Source organism: Eubalaena glacialis, chromosome 2, assembly GCF_028564815.1.
Source record: "Eubalaena glacialis isolate mEubGla1 chromosome 2, mEubGla1.1.hap2.+ XY, whole genome shotgun sequence".
NCBI lineage: Eukaryota > Metazoa > Chordata > Mammalia > Artiodactyla > Balaenidae > Eubalaena > Eubalaena glacialis.
The window spans coordinates 101,918,224-101,940,846 of NC_083717.1; the positions used below are offsets into that span (position 1 = coordinate 101,918,224).

Consider the following 22,623-nt stretch of genomic DNA (forward strand, 5'->3'; position numbering starts at 1 on the left):
GTTATCTGGGTTGTTCCTGCTATTATCCTTCGTATGTCCATCTAAAGTAGATGTTGGAGAAAGTGCCTTTCTTGGGGCTTCACCACTTGTACAGCTTATTTCCTGTTGATGTGGGTTTGAGAGATTGGAGTTTGCTTTAGAGGCCAAAAAGCCGTAGACAAGAAGGGATTGTCATTTCTTTGGCAATGTATCTTCCTTAAAAACTTAGTAGGAGGGCTTCCCTGCTGGTGCAGTGGTTGAGAATCTGCCTGCCAGTGCAGGGGACATGGGTTCGAGCCCTGGTCTGGGAAGATCCCACATGCCGCGGAGCAACTGGGCCCGTGAGCCACAACTACTGAGCCTGCGCGTCTGGAGCCTGTGCTCCCCAATAAGAGAGGCCACGACAGTGAGAGGCCCGCGCACCGCAATGAAGAGTGGCCCCCGCTCGCTGCAGCTAGAGAAAGCCCTCGCACAGAAATGAAGACCCAACACAGCCAAAAATAAAAATAAATAAATAAATTTATTTAAAAAAAAAACAAAAAAAAAAACTTAGTAGGATTTCACTCTGTCCATTTAGAGTCAGTTCTATGTGAAATTTCCCATAATATTCCTTCACTGTCCTTTTATTGCATGAAGGATGCCTTCTCTCTTTCCTGTTATTTGTAATTTCTGTGTTTTTATTTCCTTGATCACTGTTCTTTGAGATTTATTAATTTAATTGCTCTTTCCAAAGGACCCAGGTTTTGTTTTAATATTTTTCTATTTTTTTTGTTTTCTGTTTCATTGACTTCCATTTTTTATCTTTATTATGTCTTCCTTCTACTCTCTTTGGATTAAATTTCCTCCTCTTTATCTAGCTTGTACTACATTTTCTTCTATTGCCTTTATAATTTTATTTCCAAATAAAATATTTATTTCACTTGAACTTTATATTTTCTATGAGGTAGGGGGGTCTAACTAATTTTCCAAACAACATGGACTAAATAATGTCCTCTTTCTCTAGTGCCACTCTACATTTTACTGGATTCCTTCTACATATGTGAATCTGTTTCTGGGCCTTTATTCTGCTTTTTATATTGGCCCACTTGCTTGTTGTATACCAGTATATTAATTACTATATATGAATTACTGTGGCTTTGTAATATATCTTAATAGACATGTAATTTTTCCTTTGTATTACAGATTAATTTTTTTTCTTAGTACCACCTCGATCTTTCACTTATGCTTAACATTTTATGTGAACATCTTATTTTACCAACTTTTTAGACACTTTATAGAGGTGAATGTATTTTTCCCCTCAGTAACGTGATAAATTTCTATTTTATAGTTTTCACACACCCAGTAATCCATACTGATAAATAATATACAGTTGATTCTCATAATTTGTGGGTTCCATATTTGAGAATTTGCTTACTTGCTAAGATTTATTTGTAATCCCAGAATCAGTACTCATGGCATGTTTGTGGTCATTTGTGGATATGTGCAAAGCAACAAAAATTTTGTGTCACTCAATGTGCACATTCCCAGCTGAGGTCAAACAAGGCGACACTCTGCTTTCTTGTTTCAGCTCATACTGTAGACAAGTGAACTTTTGTGGTCTACTTAGTGCCACATTTCCCACATTTTTGTGCTATCTCTTGATGACCTTGCTGTTTAAAATGACCCCCAAGTGTAGTGCTGAAGTGCTGTCTAGTGTTCCTAAGTACAAGAAGGCTGTGATGTGCCTTACAGAGAAAATATGTGTATTAGATAAGCTGAGTTCAGGCGTGAGTTACAGTGCTGTTGGCCATGAGTTTAGTGTCATTAAATCAACAATATATACTAAATAAGGTGTCTTTAAACCAAAACACACATAAAACAAGGTTATGTAATGATTGATTGATTGATGAAAATATTGTGACCTGAAGCTTCGTAGAACCTAACCCTGCATTTGTCCTAGGGGCAGTGGTTCAGTTTTCACTAATTCAGTGTTCTGGCAATTTTATAAAATATAACTGCTTGCATAAAGAGACTGCTTATGGTCCTCCAGAATCAGAGATGGAGTCTTATAACACGTGGGGAGAAAAGGGTAGGCTCTTCTTCCCACAACAGAAAACCGAGGATTGTCCCCCAACCCTGACACTTTTCTCACAAAAGTATATCCCTCTTCTGATTTTACCTTTAGTTAGGTGGCTATCTTGACTCTTGTATACATTTTTTATTCTATAAACAGTGTTTTTAATTCAAAAGTAATACAAATATTCATAGAAGAAATCGAAATAATAAATAATGCTATTTTAAAATATGTACCTTCCCAAGGCTTAACACCATATACAGTTCCCTAAGATATTAAGAGTTCCTTCTGATTACTTCCAAAATGTTAATGCATGGTTAAATATTTAGCTATCTACTTATGTACCTCTGTCTGTCTACCGATAGATCTAATGATCTATCTATCTAATCATTCTTCTTTAAAAATAAATGGAGTATCCCCTTCTGTACTTGTTCTTTTTCATTCTTCTATTTTAGAGATTTGTCCAAAGTAGCACATAATATTTTGTAGTTTTCTTTTTTTCCAGTTTTATTGAGATAAAATTTGACATATAACATTGTATTAGTTTAAGATATGCAACATACTGACTTGATATATATATAGATTGCAAAACAATTACTACGCTAAGTTTAGTTAACATCCATCATCTCACATAGTTACAGTTTTTTTTTCTTTGTGATGAGAACTTTTAAGATCTACTCTCTTAGCAACTTTCAAATATGCAATACAGAATTGTTAACTATAGTTGCCGTGTTGTACATTACATCCCTAGAACTTATTTATCTTATAACTAGAAGATTGTACCTTTTTAGCATTTCCCCCATCCCTCACTCTCTGTCTCTGGCAATCACCCATCTGTTTTCTGTTTCTATGAGTTCTGTTTTTTTGGATTCCACATATAAATGAGATCACACAGTGTCTATCTTTCTCTGTCTGACTTACTTCATTTAGCATAATGCCTTCAAGGTCTATCCTTGTTGCAGTTGGCAGGACTTCCTTCTTTTTTATGGCTTAATCATATTCCACTGTGTATTTATATCATCTGTTCATCTGCCAGTAGATACTTAGATTGTTTCCATGTCTTGGCTATCAGAAATAATGCTGCAGTGCACATGGGGATGTGGATATCTTTTCGAGATAGTGATTTCATTTCCTTCAGATATATACCCAGAAGTGGAATTGCTGGATCATATGGCAGTTTTTTTAAAAAATGTTTGAAGAACCTTCATACTGTTTTCCATATGGCTGCACCAATTTACATCCTCACCAATAGTGCACAAGCGTTCTCTTTTCTCACCAACACTTAACCTCTTGTCTTTTTGATGATAGCCATTCTAACAAGTGTGAGGTGATATTTCATGTGGTTTGATTTACATTTTCTTGATGATTAGTGATATTGAGCATCTTTTCATATACCTGTTGGCCATTTGTGTGTCTTCTTTGGAAAGATGTCTATTCAGTTCCTCTGCCCATTTTTTAATTGGATTTTTTTTTTGCTATTGAGTTGTATGTGTTCTTTATGTATTTTGGATATTAACCCCTTATCAGATAAATGATTTGCAAATATTTTTTCCCATTCTGTAGGTTGCCTTTTCCTTTTGTTGATGGTTTCCTTTGCTGTGCAAACTTTTGGTTTGATGTAGTCCCAGCTTGCTTGTTTTTGCTTTCGTTGCCTTTGCTTTTGGTGTCAAATCCAAAAAACCATTGCCAAGACTGATGTCAAGGAGCTTACCCCCTGTTTTCTTCTAGGACTTTTATGATTTCAGGTCTTATGTTCAAGTCTTTAGTCCATTTTGAGTTGATTTTTGTGTATGATGCAAGATAGGCATCCAGTTTCATTCTTTTACATGTGGCTGTCCAGTTTTCCCAGCACCATTTATTGGAGAGACTGTCCTGTCCCCATTGTCTGTTCTTGGCTCCTTTGTTGTAAATTAATTGACCCTATATGTATGGATTTATTTCTTGGTTCTCTATTTTGTTCTGTTGATCTATGTGTCTGTTTTTATGCCAATACCATACTGCTTTGATTACTATAGCTTTGTAATATAGTTTGAAATCAGGACACACCATGCCTTCAGCTTTATCCATCTTTCTCAAGATTGCTTTGGCTATTTGAGATTTTTTGTTGTTCCACACAAATTTTAGGATTGTTTGTTCTTTTTCTGTGAAAAATGCCATTGAAATTTTGATAAGAATTGTATTGAATCTATAGATTGCTTTGGGTAGTATGGACATTTAAAAAATGTTAATTATTCTAATCCATGAACACAGAATTTCTTTCCATTTGTTTGTGTCTTCTTCAGTTTCTTTCATCAATGTCTTATAGTTTTCAGTGTATAGATCTTTCACTTCCTTGGTTAAGTTTATTCTTAAGTATCTTTTTCTTTTTGAAGTTATCATAAATGGGATTGTTTTCCTAATTTCTCTGATAGTTTATTAGGGTATAGAAATGCAAGTAATTTTTGTGTATTAATTTTGTATCCTGCAACTTTACTGACTTTGTTTATTAGTTCTAACAGTTTCTTTTTTTTTTTTGGTGGAGTTTTAAGGTTTTCTATATAGAATGTCACCTGCAAATAGGACAGTTTTACTTCTTCCTTTCTGATTTGGATGTCTTTTATTTATTTTTCTTGCCTAATTGCTCTGGCTAGGACTTCCAATACTATGTTGAATAAAAGTGGTGAGAATGGGCATCCTTGTCTTGTTCCTGATCTTTCATACCTGGAATAAATCCCACTTGATGCTTTTAATGTATTGTTGAATTTGGTTTGTTAATATTTTGTTGAGGATTCTTGCATCTATGTTCACATGTGATACTGGCCTGTAATTTTCTGTTCTTGTGGTATCCTTGTTTGGTTTTGGTAGTAGTGTAATGCTGGGCTTGTAAAATGTGTTTGGAAATGTTCCCTCCTATTTTTTGGATGGGATTGAGAAGAATTGATATTAATTACTCTTTAAATGTTTGATAGAATTCCCTAATGAAGCCATCTGGTCATGGACTTTTTTTTTGTTGGAAGGTTTTTGATTAGCTGTTCAATCTTCTTACTAGTAATTCGTCTGTTCAGATTTTCTATTTCTTCATGATTCAGTCTTAGTAGGTTGTATGTTTTTAGGAATCTAAATCTATCCATTTTTTCTAAGTTATCCTATTTGTTGGCATAAAATTGTTCAGAGTAGTCTCTTATAATCCTTTGTATTTGTGTGGTATCATTTGTAATGTCTCCTTTTTCTTTTCTGATTTTACTTATTTGAGTCCTCTCTCTTTGTTCTTGGTCAGTCTAGCTAAAGGTTTGCTTATTTTGTTTATCTTTTAAAAAACCAGCTTAGTTTCTTTTCTATAGTATTTTTACTATTTCATTTATTCCTGCTCTGATCTTTGTTTTTTTCTTTCCTTCTATTAAATTTGGGCTTAGTTTGTTTTTCATTTTATAGCTCCTTGAGGTGTAAAGTTAGGTTGTTTATTTGCAATCTTTCCTTTTTCTTATGGAGGTGTTAATTGCTAAAAACTTGACTCTTAGAACTGTCTTTGCTGCATCCCGTAAGTTTTGGTGCATAGTTTTCATTTGTCTCAAAATATTTTAATTTTCAATTAAATTATTTGACTCAAGTTATATTCTGACTTCTCTTTTGATTTCTTCTTTGACCCATTGGTTGTTCAGTAGCATGTTTTCTAATCTCCATGTATTTGTGAATTTTCCAATTTTCTTCTTGTAATTGATTTCTAGTTTCATACCACTTTGGTTGGAAAAGATGCTTGATATGATTTCCATATCCTTAAATTTATTAAGACTTGTTTTGTGACCTAACATATGATCTATCCTGGAGAGTGTCCCATGTGTGCTTGAGAAGAATGTGTATTCTTTTGCTTTTGGATGGAATGTTCTATAAATGTCTGTTAAGTCAATCTGATCTAATGTGTAATTTAAGTCCAGTGTTCCTTATGATTTTCTGTGTGAATGATCTATCTATTTTTGAAAGTGGGATATTAAAGTCTCATACTCTAATTGTATTGCTGTTGATTTCTCCCTTCAGGTCTGTTAATATTTGCTTTATATATTTAGGTGCTCCTACATTGGATGCATAAACCTTTGTTATTTTCAATTGTTTTATAGTATTCTGTTGTATGAGTGAATCATAATTTGTATAACCAGTCGCTTATTGATGGACATCTAATTTTTCCCTGTCCTTTGCTAGTATAATGATCAATACTGTCAAAAAAAAAATCCATTTACATGTGCTTTAAAAAAAATTGAATGCATCAGTATGCTGTCTTCACAGTTCACATTGGTTTCTTTAAATGTCTCATTCTTTCTTTCTCATTGGAATTACTTGCAATTGTTTAATCTAGATTTTAGATGTTAGATTTTTTTCTCTTCCTTAAACCATATTCCCCCGTTTCAAAGGTTTTACTCACCAGATACATATGGGTGTGGATATTCATATATATCTTATGTTTTCCCGAATTCCTGGTTGTGACAATATGTCTTTAGTTGCTAATGGGAACTCCAAGATGACATGATTATTTTCTTCCATGATTCCTGTCACTTTTTTCTTTTTTGATCTCAATTCAATCCAGAGTGATTTAAGCAAGCTTCCTTGTTGCTTCCTTAACTGTCAGTACTTCTGAGAAAATATAATTATATCAAGTTAATAATTCATTAAATAGTATATGGAAATTATATATAAATAACTATATTTAAATTATGATTATATTTTTCAAAGTCAACTTTATGTAGGAAGAGGAGTCTATACTAGACAATGCACCACAATGTTAAAGAGTGATTGTATTTGGTGATAGGATGAAAAGTGATTAATTTTCTTTGTTTTTCTGTGTTTACCAGATTTAAATAAAAATGTGTAACTTTTAAACTTAAAGCAAAAGTTTAAAAAATATGTTAGATATTCTGCTTTTAGAAAAATTATATTTTCAGCAAATGTTTGGATGATTGAAAATCTCCCAGCTTTTAGAAAAGTTATATTTTCAGCAAGTGTTTGGATGATTGAAATTGTGCTAATTTGGGAAACTGTGTTAGGAAAATAATGTCCATATCCTCAGGCTGGCCCATGATCTATTGCCTCTTTTCAAGATGATATAATGTCTGTTTTTCATTTGTTTTGTCCTTGTCCAAGAGTGCTCCACAATCTCAGAATAAACCAAAAGCCATCATGCACTAAGATGTGTGCACCTACACACACATGCATGCATCTCCCTCACACTCACACAAACACTTTCTGTCTCACGTACACAAACACACACACAACTACTCATCAGAAGTTCTCTATTATGCCTAAAAGCAGGCAGCACTAAGGCCAACTACAAATATTATTCATCAAATCTGGACACATTTCTTCAGGCTTTTTCTGGTAACCGTAGATAGAACCTGATTGTTTGTAGAGGAGAATATGTTTAGCCATTACATACAGACTGAAGATATTTTCAAAAAGTTATATTCATGAATGCTGCATCGAAATTGTGATATGCAGAGAGAAGTTCTTAAATAGTGACAAAACTATAACATATTAGTAGGAGACTGGATTATGTCTACAGGGCACTTGTCTTGTGTAAGTTATAAAACTTAAAGTCAAGAGGATTTCTCACTTGTGAGACCCTTGTGTAAGGACATGTAAACATTCCTTTGCATTTATAAAGAGAAAGCTGGTTTCTATGCAAAAGATCCTTTGAATTTAGAAAGACAAAGTCTGATTTCTATGGTTATTTTCCTAGTAAATTTGCCATATTAAACATACAACTTTTGGGAATTCCCTGGTGGTCCAGTGGTTAGGACTCTGTGTTTCCACTGCAGGGGGCACAGGTTCAGTCCCTCACTGGGGAACTAAGGTCACGCATGCTGTGCAGCACAGCCAAAATAAATAAATAAATAAGCAAACATACAAGTTTTATCTGTATTCAGACCTAAGAATTTTGTGTTATTACTTCTGGAGATGCTGTATATCATCCTGATAGCCTTGCTGTCTATTTAGGGACCTTTGTGGGTTATACAGAAGTAGAGTGGCTAGACCAGTTTTGAAAATTAAACGATTTTCTCATCCAAGCCAAGTTTTAGAGTTTGGTGATTAAGAACCTGGGCTCTGATGATAGATCTCATTTCAAATCCCAGATCTACAGCATATTAGCAGTGTGACTTTGGGTAAGTCATTTAACCTTTTTAAAGATCCATTTCCTTCCCATCTAATTTTGAGAGCCAAACAGGATAATACATGTAAAGCATTGAGCAGTGCCTATCATACTCAATAAATGTGAGCTACATAATAATTGTTATTACTATGAGTACCAATAATACTATAAAGGGCTACCTAGATGTACCTTCTCATCCCCAGTGCTCTCAACTCTGGATAACATTTATTCTGTAGAGCCATGGGGACTTGCCTCAGGCCATGCCTCCCTGATGATTAGCTTCTTCTACTTGATCAATTCTGCTTTGTCCAGGCAGGGGAATTACACAAACAACAAAGTGGTCATTTACTAGGAATGCTGTAAGCTTCAGCACAGCTTTAAAGCTGATGGACAGAAGCATCTCTGAAGCACATTAGTAATTTGGTTTAAAAGAAAAAGCTAAATATTAAAAAGTGGGCATAGCCCAAAGTTACTGTAGGTATTTTCAAAGCATTTGAGAATGTTTTAGAAGTTATCTATAGTCCAGGTACAGCATAAACCTCTTTCTCTTTAACATACAGCCCATGGGACATAAAGAGACTCTCTCTTCACTTATGAAAGCAGTTCTTATGGGTCAGTTCCATTTCTCATTTGAAAGGAAAACTCCTGCACCTTGGCAAGCCTTTCCTGGTAACAGAAGCCAAAGGCAATGTTTGGATCTACCATTAAATTAGAGACTGTTGGAAGTTCTAGAAACAAAAACCCCATTTGTTCCAGAAATAGCACTATTTAAAGAGTGCCTGGCACACAGTAGGTCCTCAAATTATATTTGGTGAGTGAATGAATGAATGAACGAAAGGATGGATGAGGAGGTAACTTGGTGGTGTCTCTCTTTGTATTTTGACTTCAGAGGCACCAGAAACTGTTCAGCCAGGTGCCACGGCCCAGCCTGCCAGCTCACATTCTTTGCCACACATTAAGCAGCAGCTGTGGAATGAAGACTGCTACCATGGCAAGCTGAGCAGGAAAGCAGCAGAGAGCCTCTTGGTAAAGGATGGGGACTTTTTGGTTCGAGAGAGTGCAACATCTCCTGGCCAATATGTGCTGAGTGGGCTACAGGGAGGCCAGGCAAAACATCTTCTCCTGGTGGATCCCGAAGGCAAGGTATTATTGACCCCCATTAGAGTTTCACAGGATCTTGTGATTCAGGTTACTCTGAATGATAGGTCTAAAGCCTGATACTGAAGAGTGTTTAAGGTTAAGGGTTTACTTTTTCTTGAACCCTCCAGCTAGAGCAGGAAGTGGTAAAGAGAGGCTAGTGGAGGGGTTTGAGTGGGAGCCACCCTAGAGGATCACTTAGAGGACAGCCTCTTTCTGCCCTTCTCAGTGCAATTCAGTGAGTTAAATGAATACCTCCTACATGGAAGTACAGGGATTCATAGTTAACTGTTGATCAGTATCACATACAGAGTCCTTGCTCTCAGGGTGCTTATAGTTTCATAAGATAGATGCTTAAATAATTAAGGATGAATAACATAAGAATGGTTCAACCAAAGCATTATGGTGTTTCTCAGGATAGAAGGGGGTGCTCCGGTTGAGGCAAACTGAAAAGGCTTCTTGCAGGGTCTGACATGTAAGAGGAACCTTGAAAGAGGGCAAAAATTTTAAAGGGAGACATTTGGAGCATAGGGAAGGAATCACAGGAGCAAACAGAGCAATAGAATGGTATTAAATCAAATAAAAGAGGTATGGCTAGAGCAGAGGATACCTGTAGACAGAAATGATCCTGGACAAAAAATTACCAAAATAGTAATAGTAAGTTCTTCTCTATAAATAATTACTTTAAATGTAAATGGATTAAACTTCCCAAACAAAAGACGCAGAATAACTGGATGGAGAGCTAAATGGACAAGATCCAACTATATGTATGTTATTTATAGGAGGCTCACTTTAGATTTAAGGACACACATAGGCTGAAAGTGAAAGGATGGAAAAAGATATTACATGCAAATAATAACCAAAAGAGAGCAGAGGTGGTCATTCTTTTATGACGCAAAATATTTATAAGAATATATATGATAGAATGTATCAAAAAGTAACATGGCAAAAAGGTTGCTTGCAAATTTGGATTGGGTTACAGTGTTTACCATTTTCCTAACTGGGAATGACAATTGCTTTAAAAAGGTAATGGGGGGGGACCTTAAAGATGGCAGAGGAGTAAGACGTGGACATCACCTTCCTTCCCACAAATACATCAAAAATACATCTACATGTGGAACAACTCCTACAGAACACCTACTGAATGCTGGCAGAAGACCTCAGACTTCCCAAAAGCAAGAAACTCCCCATGTACCTGGGCAGGGCAAAAGAAAAAAGAAAAATCAGAGACAAAAGAATAGGGACGGGACCTGCACCTCTGGGAGGGAGCTGTGAAGGAGGAAAAGTTTCCACACACTAGGAAGCCCCTTCACTGGAGGAGACGGGGGGTGGGTCGGGGGAAAGCTTCGGAGCCATGGAGGAGAGCACAGCAACAGGGGTGTAGAGGGCAAAGCGGAGAGATTCCTGCACAGAGGATCCGTGCTGACCAGCACTCACCAGCCTGAGAGGCTTGTCTGCTCACCCGCCGGGGTGGGTGGGGGCTGGGAGCTGAGGCTCGGGCTTCGGAGGTCAGATCCCAGGGAGAGGACTGGGGTTGGCTGAGTGAACACAACCTGAAGGGGGCTAGTGTGCCACAGCTAGCCAGGAGGGAGTCCAGGAAAAAGTCTGGAATGCCTAAGAGGCAAGAGACCATTGTTTTGGGGTTCGCGAGGAGAGGGAATTCAGAGCACCGCCTAAACGAGCTCTGGAGATGGGCAGGAGACACGGCTATCAGCATGGACACCAGAGATGGCCATGAAATGCTAAGGCTGCTGCTGCAGCCACCAAGAAGCCTGTGTGCAAGCACAGGTCACTATCCACACCTCCCCTCCTGGGAGCCTTTGCAGCCCGCCACTACCAGGGTCCCATGATCCACGGACAACTTCCCCAGGAGAACACATGGTGCGCCTCAGGCTTTTGCAACGTCATGCTGGCCTCTGCCGCCGCAGGCTCACCCCGCATTCTGTACCCCTCCCTCCCCCCGGCCTGAGTGAGCCAGAGGCCCCTAATTAGCCACTCCTTTAACTGCCTTCTGTCTGGGTGAAGAGCAGAAACCAGAGGGCGACCTACATGAAGAGGCCGGGCCAAATCCACAGCTGAACCCAGGAGCTGTGCGAACAAAGAAGAGAAAGGGAAATCTCTCCCAGCAGCCTCAGGAGCAGCGGATTAAATCTCCACGATCAGCTTCATGTACCCTGCATCTGTGGAATACCTGAATAGACAACGAATCATCCCAAAATTGAGGCGGTGGACTTTGGGAGCAACTGTAGACTTGGGGTTTGCTTTCTGCACCTAATTTGTTTCTGGTTTTATGTTTATCTTAGTTTGGTATTTAGAGCTTATTATCATTGGTAGATTTGTTTATTGATTTGGTGGTTCTCTTCCTTTTTTTAAAATATATATATATATATATATTTTTTTTCCTTATTCTCTTTTTGTGAGTGTGAATGTTTATTCTTCTTTGTGTGATTTTGTCCGTATGGGTTTGCTTTTACCATTTCTCCTAGGATTCTCTCTGTCCATTTTTTTTTTTTTTAGTGTAGTTTTTAGCACTTGTTATCATTGGTGGATTTGTTTATTAGTTTGGTTGCTCTCTTCTTTCTTTTTTTAAAATGTATTTTTATTTTTTTAATTACTTTTTAGTTTTTTTATTTTAGTAATATTTATTTTTTATTTTAAAAATTTTATTTTTTTCTTTCTTTTCTTTCTTTCTTTCTTTTTTCTCTCTTTTCTTCTCAGCCTTGTGGCTGACAGGGTCTTGGTGCTCTGGCCAGGTATCAAGCCTGAGCCTCTGAGGTGGGGGAGCCAAGTTCAGGACATTGGTCCACCAGATACCTCCTGGCCCCACATAGTATCAATCGGCGAGAGCTCTCCGTCTCAAAGCTGAGACCCAGCTCCACTGAACGACCAGCAAGCTCCAGTGCTGGACACCACATGCCAAACAACTAGCAAGACAGGAACACAACTCCACCCATTAGCAGAGAGACTGCCTAAAATCATACTACATTCACAGACACCCCAAAACACACCACTGGATGCGGTCCTGCCCACCAGAAAGACAAGATCCAGCCTCATCCACCAGAACACAGGCACCAGTTTCCTCCACCAGGAAGCCTACACAACCCACTGAACCAGCCTTACCCACTGGGGGCAGACACCAAAAACGGGAACTACGACCCTGCAGCCTGCAAAAAGGAGACCCCAAACACAGTAACTTAAGCAAATTGAGAAGACAGAGAAATGCACAGCAGATGAAGGAGCAAGGTAAAACCCCACCAGACCAAACAAATGAAGAGGAAATAGGCAATCTACCTGAAAAAGAATTCAGAGTAATGATAGTAAAAGTAAAGATGATCCAAAATCTTGGAAATAGAATGGAGAAACTATAAGAACGGTTAAACAAGGACTTAGAAGAACTAAAGAGCAAACAAACAATGATGAACAACACAATAAATGAAATTAACGATTCTCTAGAAGGAATCAATAGCAGAATAACTGAGGCAGATGAACAGATAAATGACCTGGAAGATAAAATAATGCAAATAACTACCGCAGAGCAGAATAAAGAAAGAAGAATGAAACGAATTGAGAACACTCTCAGAGACCTCTGGGACAACATTAAATGCACCAACATTCGAATTATAGGGGTCCCAGAAGAAGAGAAAAAGAAAGGGACTAAGAAAATATTTGAAGAGATTATAGTTGAAAACTTCCCTAATATGGGAAAGGAAATAGTCAGTCAAGTCCAGGAAGCACAGAGAGTCCCATACAAGGAGTTACAAGGAGAAACACACCAAGACACATATTAATCAAACTATCAAAAATTAAATACAAAGAAAAAATATTAAAAGCAGCAAGGGAAAAACAACAAATAACATACAAGGGAATCCCCATAAGGTTAACAGTTGATCTTTCAGCAGAAACTCTGCAAGCCAGAAGGGAGTGGCAGGACAGATTTAAAGTGATGAAAGGGAAAAACCTACAACCAAGATTACTCTACCCAGCAAGGATCTCATTCAGATTCAATGGAGAAATTAAAACCTTTACAGACAAGCAAAAGCTAAGAGTTCAGCACCACCAAACCAGCTTTACAACAGATGCTAAAGGAACTTCTCTAGGCAGAAAACACAAGAGAAGGAAAAGACCTACAATAACAAACCCAAAACAATTAAGAAAATGGTAATAGGAACATACATATTGATAATTACCTTAAATGTAAATGAATTAAATGCTCCAACCAAAAGACATAGACTGGCTGAATGGATACAAAAACAATACCTCTATATTTGCTGTCTACAAGAGACCCACTTCAGACCTAGGGACACATACAGACTGAAAGTGAGGGTATGGAAAAAGATATTCCATGCAAATGTAAATCATAAGAAAGCTGGAGTAGCATTTCTCCTATCAAACAAAATAGACTTTAAAATAAAGACTATTACAAGAGACAAAGAAGGACACTACATAATGATCAAGGGATCAATCCAAGATAAAGATATAACAATTGTAAATATTTATGCACCCAACATAGGAGCACCTCAATACATAAGGCAAACGCTAACAGCCATAAAAGGGGAAATCGACAGTAACACAGTCATAGTAGGGGACTTTAACACCCCACTTTCACCAATGGGCAGTTCATCCAAAATGAAAATAAATAAGGAAACACAAGTTTTAAATGATATATTAAACAAGATGGACCTAATTGATTTTTATAGGTCATTCCATCCAAAAACAACAGAATACACTTTCTTCTCAAGTGCTCATGGAACATTCTCCAGGATAGATCATATCTTGGGTCACAAATCAAGCCTTGGTAAATTTAAGAAAATTGAAACCGTATCAGGTATCTTCTACGACCACAACGCTATGAGACTAGATATCAATTACAGGAAAAAAATCTGTAAAAAATGCAAAGACATGGAGGCTAAACAATACGCTACTAAATAACCAAGAGATCACTGAAGAAATCAAAGAGGAAATCAAAAAATACCTAGAAACAAATGACAGTGAAAACGCAATGACCCAAAACCTATGGGATGCAGCAAAAGCAGTTCTAAGAAGGAATTTTATAGCAATACAACCTACCTCAAGGAAAAAGAAACATCTCAAGTAAACAACCTAATCTTACACCTAAAGTAATTAGAGAAAGAAGAACAAAAAAAACCCAAAGTTAGCAGAAGGAAAGAAATCATAAAGATCAGAGCAGAAATAAATGAAAAAGAAATGAAGGAAACGATAGCAAAGATCAATAAAACTAAAAGCTGGTTCTTTGAGAAGATAAACAAAATGGATAAACCATTAGCCAGACTCATCAAGAAAAAAAGGAAGAACACTCAAATCAATAGAATTAGAAATGAAAAAGGAGAAGTAACAACTGACACTGGAGAAATACAAAGCATCATGAGAGATTACTACAAGCAACTCTATGCCAATAAAATGGACAACCTGGAAGAAATGGACAAATTCTTAGAAAAGCACAACCTTCCGAGACTGAACCAGGAAAAAAAAGAAAATATAAACAGACCAATCACAAGCACTGAAATTTAGACTGTGATTAAAAATCTTCCAACAAACAAAAGCCCAGGACCAGATGGCTTCACAGGTGAATTCTATAAAACATTTAGAGAAGAGCTAACACCTATCCTTCTCAAACTCTTCCAAAATATAGCAGAGGGAGGAACACTCCCAAACTCATTCTACAAGGCCACCATCACCCTGATACCAAAACCAGACAAAGGTGTCACAGAAAAAGAAAACTACAGACCAATATCACTGATGAACATAGATGTAAAAATCCTCAACAAAATACTAGCAAACAGAATCCAACAGCACATTAAAAGGATCATACACCATGATCAAGTGGGGTTTATCCCAGGAATGCAAGGACTCTTCAATATGCACAAATCAGTCAATGTGATAAACCATATTAACAAATTGAAGGATAAAAACCATATGATCATCTCAATAGATGCAGAAAAAGCTTTTGACAAAATTCAACCCCCATTTATGATAAAAACCTTCCAGAGAGTAGGCATAGGGGGAACTTACCTCAACATAATAAAGGCATACGTGACAAACCGACAGCCAACATCATTCTCAATGGTGAAAAACTGAAACCATTTCCTCTAAGATCAGGAACAAGACAAGGTTGCCCACTCTCACCACTATTATTCAACAGAGTTTTGGAAGTTTTAGCCACAGCAATCAGAGAAGAAAAAGAAATAAAAGGAATCCAAATCAGAAAAAGAAGAAGTAAAGCTGTCACTGTTTGCAGATGACATGATACTATACATAGAGAATCCTAAAGATGCTACCAGAAAACCACTAGACCTAATCAATGAATTAGGTAGAGTAGCAGGATACAAAATTAATGCACAGAAATCTCTTGCATCCCTATACACTAATGATGAAAAATCTGGAAGAGAAATTAAGGAAACACTCCCATTTACCATTGCAACAAAAAGAGTAAAATACCTAGGAATAAACCTACCGAAGGAGACAAAAGACCTGTATGCAGAAAAGTATAAGACACTGATGAAAGAAATTAAAGATGATACAAACAGATGGAGAGGTATACCATGTTCTTGGATTGGAAGAATCAACATTGTGAAAATGACTATACTACTGAAAGCAATCTACGGATTCACGGCAATCTCTGTCAAACTACCAATGGCATTTTTCACAGAACTAGAACAAAAAATTTCACAATTTGTATGGAAACACAAAAGACCCCGAATAACCAAAGCAATCTTGAGAAAGAAAAACGGAGCTGGAGGAATCAGGCTCCTTGACTTCAGACTATACTACAAAGTTACAGTAATCAAGACAGTATGGTACTGGCACAAAAACAGAAATATAGATCAATGGAAGAGGATAGAAAGCCCAGAGATAAACCCACGCACGTACGGTCACCTTATCTTTGATAAAGGAGGCAAGAATATACAATGGAGAAAAGACAGTCTCTTCAATAAGTGATGCTGGGAAAACTGGACAGGTACATGTAAAAGAATGAAATTAGAACACTCCCTAACACCATACACAAAAATAAACTCAAAATGGGTTAAAGACCTAAATGTAAGGCCATACACTATAAAACTCTTAGAGGAACACATAGGCAGAACACTCTATGACATAAATCACAGCAAGATCGTCTCTGACCCACCTCTTGGAGAAATGGAAATAAAAACAAAAACAAATGGGACCTAATGAAACTTAAAAGCTTTTGCACAGCAAAGGAAACCATAAATAAGACGAAAAGACAACCCTCAGAATGGGGAAAATATTTACAAATGAGCAATTGACAAAGGATAATCTCCAAAATATACAAGCAGCTCATGCAGCTCAATATCAAAAAAAACAAACAACCCACTCCAAAAATGGGCAGAAGACCTAAATAGACATTTTCCAAAGAAGATATACAGATTGCCAACAAACACATGTAAGGATGTTCAACATCACTAATCATTAGAGAAATGCAAATCAAAACTACAATGAGGTATCACCTCACACTGGTCAGAATGGCCATCATCAAAAAATCTCCAAACAATAAATGCTGGAGATGGTGTGGAGAAAAGGGAACCTTCTTGCACTATTGGTGGGAATGTAAATTGATACAGCCACTATGGAGAACAGTATGGAGGCCTTAAAAAACTAAAAATAGAAGTACCATACGACCCAGCAATTCTACTACTGGGCATATACCCTGAGAAAACCATAGTTCAAAAAGAGTCATGTACCACAATATTCATTGGAGCTCTATTTACAATAGCCAGGACATGGAAGCAATCTAAGTGTCCATCGACGGATGAATGGATAAAGAAGATGTGACAGATATATACAATGGAATATTACTGAGCCATAAAAAGAAACGAAATTGAGTTATTTGTAGTGAGGTAGATGGACCTAGAGTCTGTCATACAGAGTGAAGTAAGTCAGAAAGAGAAAAACAAATACCATATGATAGCACATATATATGGAATCTAAAAAAAAAAAATGGTTGTGAAGAACCTTGCACAGGAATAAAGATGCAGACGTAGAGAATGGACTTGAGGACATGGGGAGGGGGAAGGGTAAGCTGGGACGAAGTGAGAGAGTGGCATGGACATATATACACTACCAAATGTAAAATAGCTATTGGGAAGCAGGTGCATAGCACGGGGAGATCAGCTCGGTGCTTTGTGACCACCTAGAGGGGTGGGATAGGGAGGGTGGCAGGGAGATGCAAGAGGAGGGGATATTGGGATATATGTATATATATAGCTGATTCACTTTGTTATAAAGCAGAAACTAACACACCATTGTAAAGCAATTATACTCCAATAAAAGGTAATTGGGGGGACTTTCCTGGTGGTCCAGTGGTTAAGACTTTGCCTTCCAATGCAGGCGGGTGTGGGTTCGATCCCTGGTCAGAGAGCTAATATTCCACATGCCTCGGGGCCAAAAAAAAAAAAAAAAACAAATATAAAACAGAAGCAATATTGTAACAAATTTACTAAAGACTTTAAAAATGGTCCACATCAAACAAAAAAAAATCTTAAAAAAAATAAATTAAAAAAAAAGGTAATTGGGAATGAGAAAATTGTTTACTAAGGGATCCAGAATTGAAAAGTACCTTTACTGTTCTTTATTTAGCAGTTACCTCATTCAAGGATATGTCTGTTTTTACCCTATGATTGTTTATGCCTTTCAGGAGAACCATTATCATTTAACCTAAATACATTTGTATTTCCTTTTCAAGGTGAGGACCAAGGATCATGTATTTGATAATGTTGGCCACCTTATCAGATACCACATGGATAATAGTTTGCCAATCATCTCTTCTGGAAGCGAAGTAAGCCTTAAACAACCAGTGAGAAAAGATAATAATCCAGTACTTTTGCATTCCAACAAATGACAGTATGGAAGTACCATCACACTGATACTTCAGGAAAGTCCATTTTGTACTAGGACACAAAGATAATTCACACCTGGTTTCTAGATAAATTAGAGCACGAACTGTGAAGTGTATCTTTCTGAGACCATCATGGACTAGGTCCTTTATAAAACAAAGAACTAACAAAAATTGATCTTCAGAAAGTGAAAATCAGGAAAGGGGAAGAGGATGGGTCCCTTTGAAAAGAAAGTATACATATGCACGGATGTCACTTTTTAAGGCCATATTGCATTAATAACAAGCTAAAAAAAGCACAATTAAAATTTCACGTGCTGAAGACAACTTGAATGAACTGCTGGGGCAGTGGTATGTGCCTTTCAACTTGATAATTTGGGGACATTTTCATATTGGGGAGATTCGTTCTAAATGTCTTCATATTCTATAACTATAGAACCATTTGCCAAAAAAGTTTTTCCTTGTTATAAAAATAAGAAGCCATTTGCTTATTAGTTATTGACTTTATTACATTCTCTGTTTGGTAACACTTTCACCTCAGTGTTAAAATAAATTTGACATTGAATTTGGACTGTGTCTATACCAGTGGAATCAAATCAAGGGCCACTGAAAGCAATGGTCAGTTTCATTGGCCTGTCCCATTTGCTGTTTAAAGGGTTGGAGCCCAGATTCTTTGGCCTAGTATTTCTCAGTCTTTGCTATTTGGACTGTTTGTATGCAACATATGACAAACTAAAGAAGCCAAATCTATGTCATTTCTGATTTCATCGTATTTCTCCCTCCTTCCCTCTCCCCCTCACCCTTCCCCCCCAAAAAAGAGCTCATGAGTGCATGGATTTAAAAGATGGCAAACAAACCAGTGTTCTTCATGTTCAATCTCCAAATTGGTTCCATTCTTATTTAAAGCACTGAATTTATTTTAAAGTATGGGGAAATATCCCCTTGATTGGTGATGACTCATAGGCCCTCATCTACATGTATCCTTAGCACCTTTTCTAGATATGACCAGACAAAATGTACCAGGGAGAAAACACTGAATGAAACAATTGGAAAGGTTTGACACATGCAGGCACACTTGGTAAACCAATGATGTAATGAAGCATTGTGTAGGGAAAAGCGCTGGACTGGGTCTCAGTGTGACCTTGAGCAACTTGCTGAACCTGTCTGGACTCCAGTTTCCTTGTCTATAAAATGAGGGAGCTGGGCTAGGTGAATTCATAGGTCCATTTCAGCCCTAACATAATATGAATTTATAAAAGGCACATTTTTCATTTATTAGGGGTCAGTGTTGATAACCAGTCTGTATAATTAAGCTGGAAACTGCAGCTTTTTCCTTTAGTCTGTGTCTGTACTCATTGAGATCATCATTCAGATAGCAGAGATCTGGAGCCTTTCAGTCAAAAACATTGAAACTTTGGAAAAATATAAGTGATGGTAGTAGAAATAGATTTGGTTATTTTGAGTGGCAGAAAACAGCTTCAGTCTCAGCCCTCTACCTGCCTTTGCATATAGAGATATGGCCATTATTTTAGAGGTTTTTTTGTTTTGTTTTTGTTTTTTTATCTTGAGTTATCTGGACAATTGCCTTAATTCCACTTCACTTTGGATGTGTAGATACAACTTAATCTTTGTAATTGTGAAATGTTTGCTAAGTTTTAAGTAAAATATGAGAAACTTCTTTCACATAGAAATCATCGGAAACCAAGCACACTGAACTCTTAATATTTTTATGTGAAGGTTTATGCTTTTATTTTACTTTTACTGCCATTGGCTTCTTAGATAGGTTTGTTTCCTTTTATACAACTAGGAAGCAATGTATTTTTCCTCAATTTTGCATACACCGTAGTTCTTGATTATTTGTCCTCATAAAGGGGATGAGCATGGGTATAAATCAGCGAAGTTTATGGGTGATCTAATTATCTTAACAGAGACAGAGCAGGGCTGTGGTCTCATTCTGGTTGAGCAGAGTGATAACTGGGTGGCCAGAAGAAGTTCTTGATAGAAGCTGATGCAAAGAGTATAGCTGACGTGAGCAGGACACATAGATGGTCAGTGTTGACTATAACGGTGTGGTAGTTGGACGAGCAAACGCCACACTTGCAACAACGGGCACAGTTAAAGGGAAACAACAAAAGAAGTGTTTGCCTGCATGCTCTTTTAATGTCACATCCTTATCTTCATCTGTCTTAAGGTGGAAATCCATTTGCGTATAAATACCTGTAAACAACTTTAAAAAAATAATAAATGATTATTGCTTTGTGACGACTGACAGTATATGTCTGATGTTTGGGATTTGGAAATTTATCGTTTGTAGGATGCATCAGGGTCCTGACAGGAAACAGATGGCTCACTTAAATTGGGTGACTACAGGAGAGTTTGATAAAGGGACTATTGATAAAGGTGTGGGCGAAGTATGGGGAAGCCACAAGGGAGGATGCAGTGCTCTTCAGCCAGTGAAGGCGTAGGGGGGGGAGCAGTAACAGAGTCTGGAGAGAGAGCTGTGTGAAAGGGCTGCCTTTTAGGAGCTGTGGCCTACAGAGGAGGCACTTAACCAGCCCTGGGGACTCCACTGGGAGGAGGCTAAGGGGCATAATACTCAGGCGACGAAGGATAGCCTTTCAGCAAATGATGCTGGAGCAACAGTACATCTGTAGGCAAAAGAATGAACCTCACACTGTATGTAAACATTAGCTCAAATGGATTATGGACTTAAATGCGAAATGTAAAACTGTGATAACTTTTAGGAAAGAAAAACATAGAGGAAAATCTTCAGGATATAAGGCAAGGCAAAGAGTCCTTAGACATGATCTGTTAAAGGAAAAACTGGTATGTTGTACTTCATCAAAAGTACACATTTTTGGGAATTCCTGGTGGTCCAGTGGTTAGGACTTTGCACGCTCACTGCCGAGGGCCTGGGTTCAATCCCTGGTCAGGGAACAAGCCAAAAAAAAAAAAAGAGAAAAAAAAATACAAATTTTTGCTCTGTGAAAGCTCTGATAAGAGGATGAAGGACAAGCTGTGGACTGGGAGGAAATATTTGCAAACCAAATGTCTAGAATAAATAAAAAGCTCTTAAAACTCAACATAAAAATTCTAATTCGAAAATGGGCAAAAAACATGCATAGACATTTCACTGAAGGTATACGATGGCAAAAAGCAGGTGAAAATATATTCAACATCACTAGCCAGTAGGGAAATGCAAATTAAAATCACAGTGAGATATTACTACACACATAACAGAACGCGTAAATGAAAAATAACGACAACACTAAATGTTGGCTAGGATGAGAAGAAAGTAGATCACACATACATTCCTGGGGAGAATGTAAAATAGTGCAGCCAGTCCGGAAAGCAGTTTGGTAGTTTATTAAAAAAGTAAACATGAAACTTACATTCAACCCAACAATTGTATTCTTGTGCATTGATCACAGAGAAATAAAAAGTTATGTTCACACAAAAACTTGTACAGGAGTGTTTATAGTAGCGCTCTTTGTAATGACCTAAAACTGGAAAAGTCTCCAATGTTCGTTTGGTGTGTGAATGTTATACAAACTGTGGTACATCCGTACCATGGAATACTACTCAGCAGTAAAAAAGAATGAGATGATGAGATGCTGATACACCACTTAGATGATCTTCAGAGAATTATGCAGAGCAAAAACAAGCTAATCCCAAAAGGTTATGTACCATAAAACTACATTTATGTAACATTCTTGAAATGTTGTTTCTATAAAATTATTGAAATGGAGAACAGATGAAGGAAGGAGTCAGTAGGAGAGAGGGAAGTGAGTACAGTTGTAAAAGAACAACATGAGGGATCCTTGTGTGATTGAATTGCTTTGAATCTTGACTGTGTCAATGTGGATATCTTGGTTGTGTTATTGTACTACAGTTTTGTGAGGTGTTATCATTGGTGGAAGCTGGATAAAGCTTACAGGAGATGTCCCTGTATTATTTCTTGCAATCACATGTGAATCTACAATTTTCTCAAAATAAAAAGTTTAATTTAAAAAAAAGTTGGAGGGTAAAAGTTAGATATGATAAGAGATTTTAAGAAGATTACCACTTTAACCCTTGGCAGATTCACTGAATATACTAAATCCACAGAACATGATTGTTGGTTCATCTTCATAGTCCTAGGTCCCATCATTCTAGGACTGGGAGGGGTCATTTGGCCGAGCTGCATGAGACCACCTCCATTACCTACTCAAATGTAAATGTTTGATGTCATCTCCAAAGATACATTGATAAGATCAAAGGATGGCAAACATAGACGGTCAGCCCCGTCCAGACCCCCTCAGATCCGTTGAGCCATTTCTGTGTGTTTTGCTCCTAACTGCCTGCACAGGTGACTATTGATTCTAAGGACAACCTCAGGCTAGGGGAGCTGCTTTGGGTTACCAAGAGCCAGAAGTGCCCATGGACTTCCTCTTCCCCTTCCCTGGTGCAGGAGCAGGAAGGCTCAGCCAA

The 22,623-nt window shown here is 37.4% G+C and overlaps 1 protein-coding gene across 1 annotated transcript in view; it reads left to right on the forward strand.

Moving 5' to 3' along the window:
- Nucleotides 1-19,734, forward strand: part of SHC4 (SHC adaptor protein 4) — a 132,931-nt gene extending 113,197 nt beyond the window's left edge. Inside the window, exons 11-12 of the mRNA XM_061180330.1 lie at nt 9,037-9,290; nt 18,004-19,734. Coding sequence (XP_061036313.1) covers nt 9,037-9,290; nt 18,004-18,159 — 410 coding nt within the window. The 3' untranslated portion in view covers nt 18,160-19,734. The remainder of the gene's footprint in view (nt 1-9,036; nt 9,291-18,003) is intronic.
- The last annotated feature ends 2,889 nt before the right edge of the window (nt 19,735-22,623 follow it).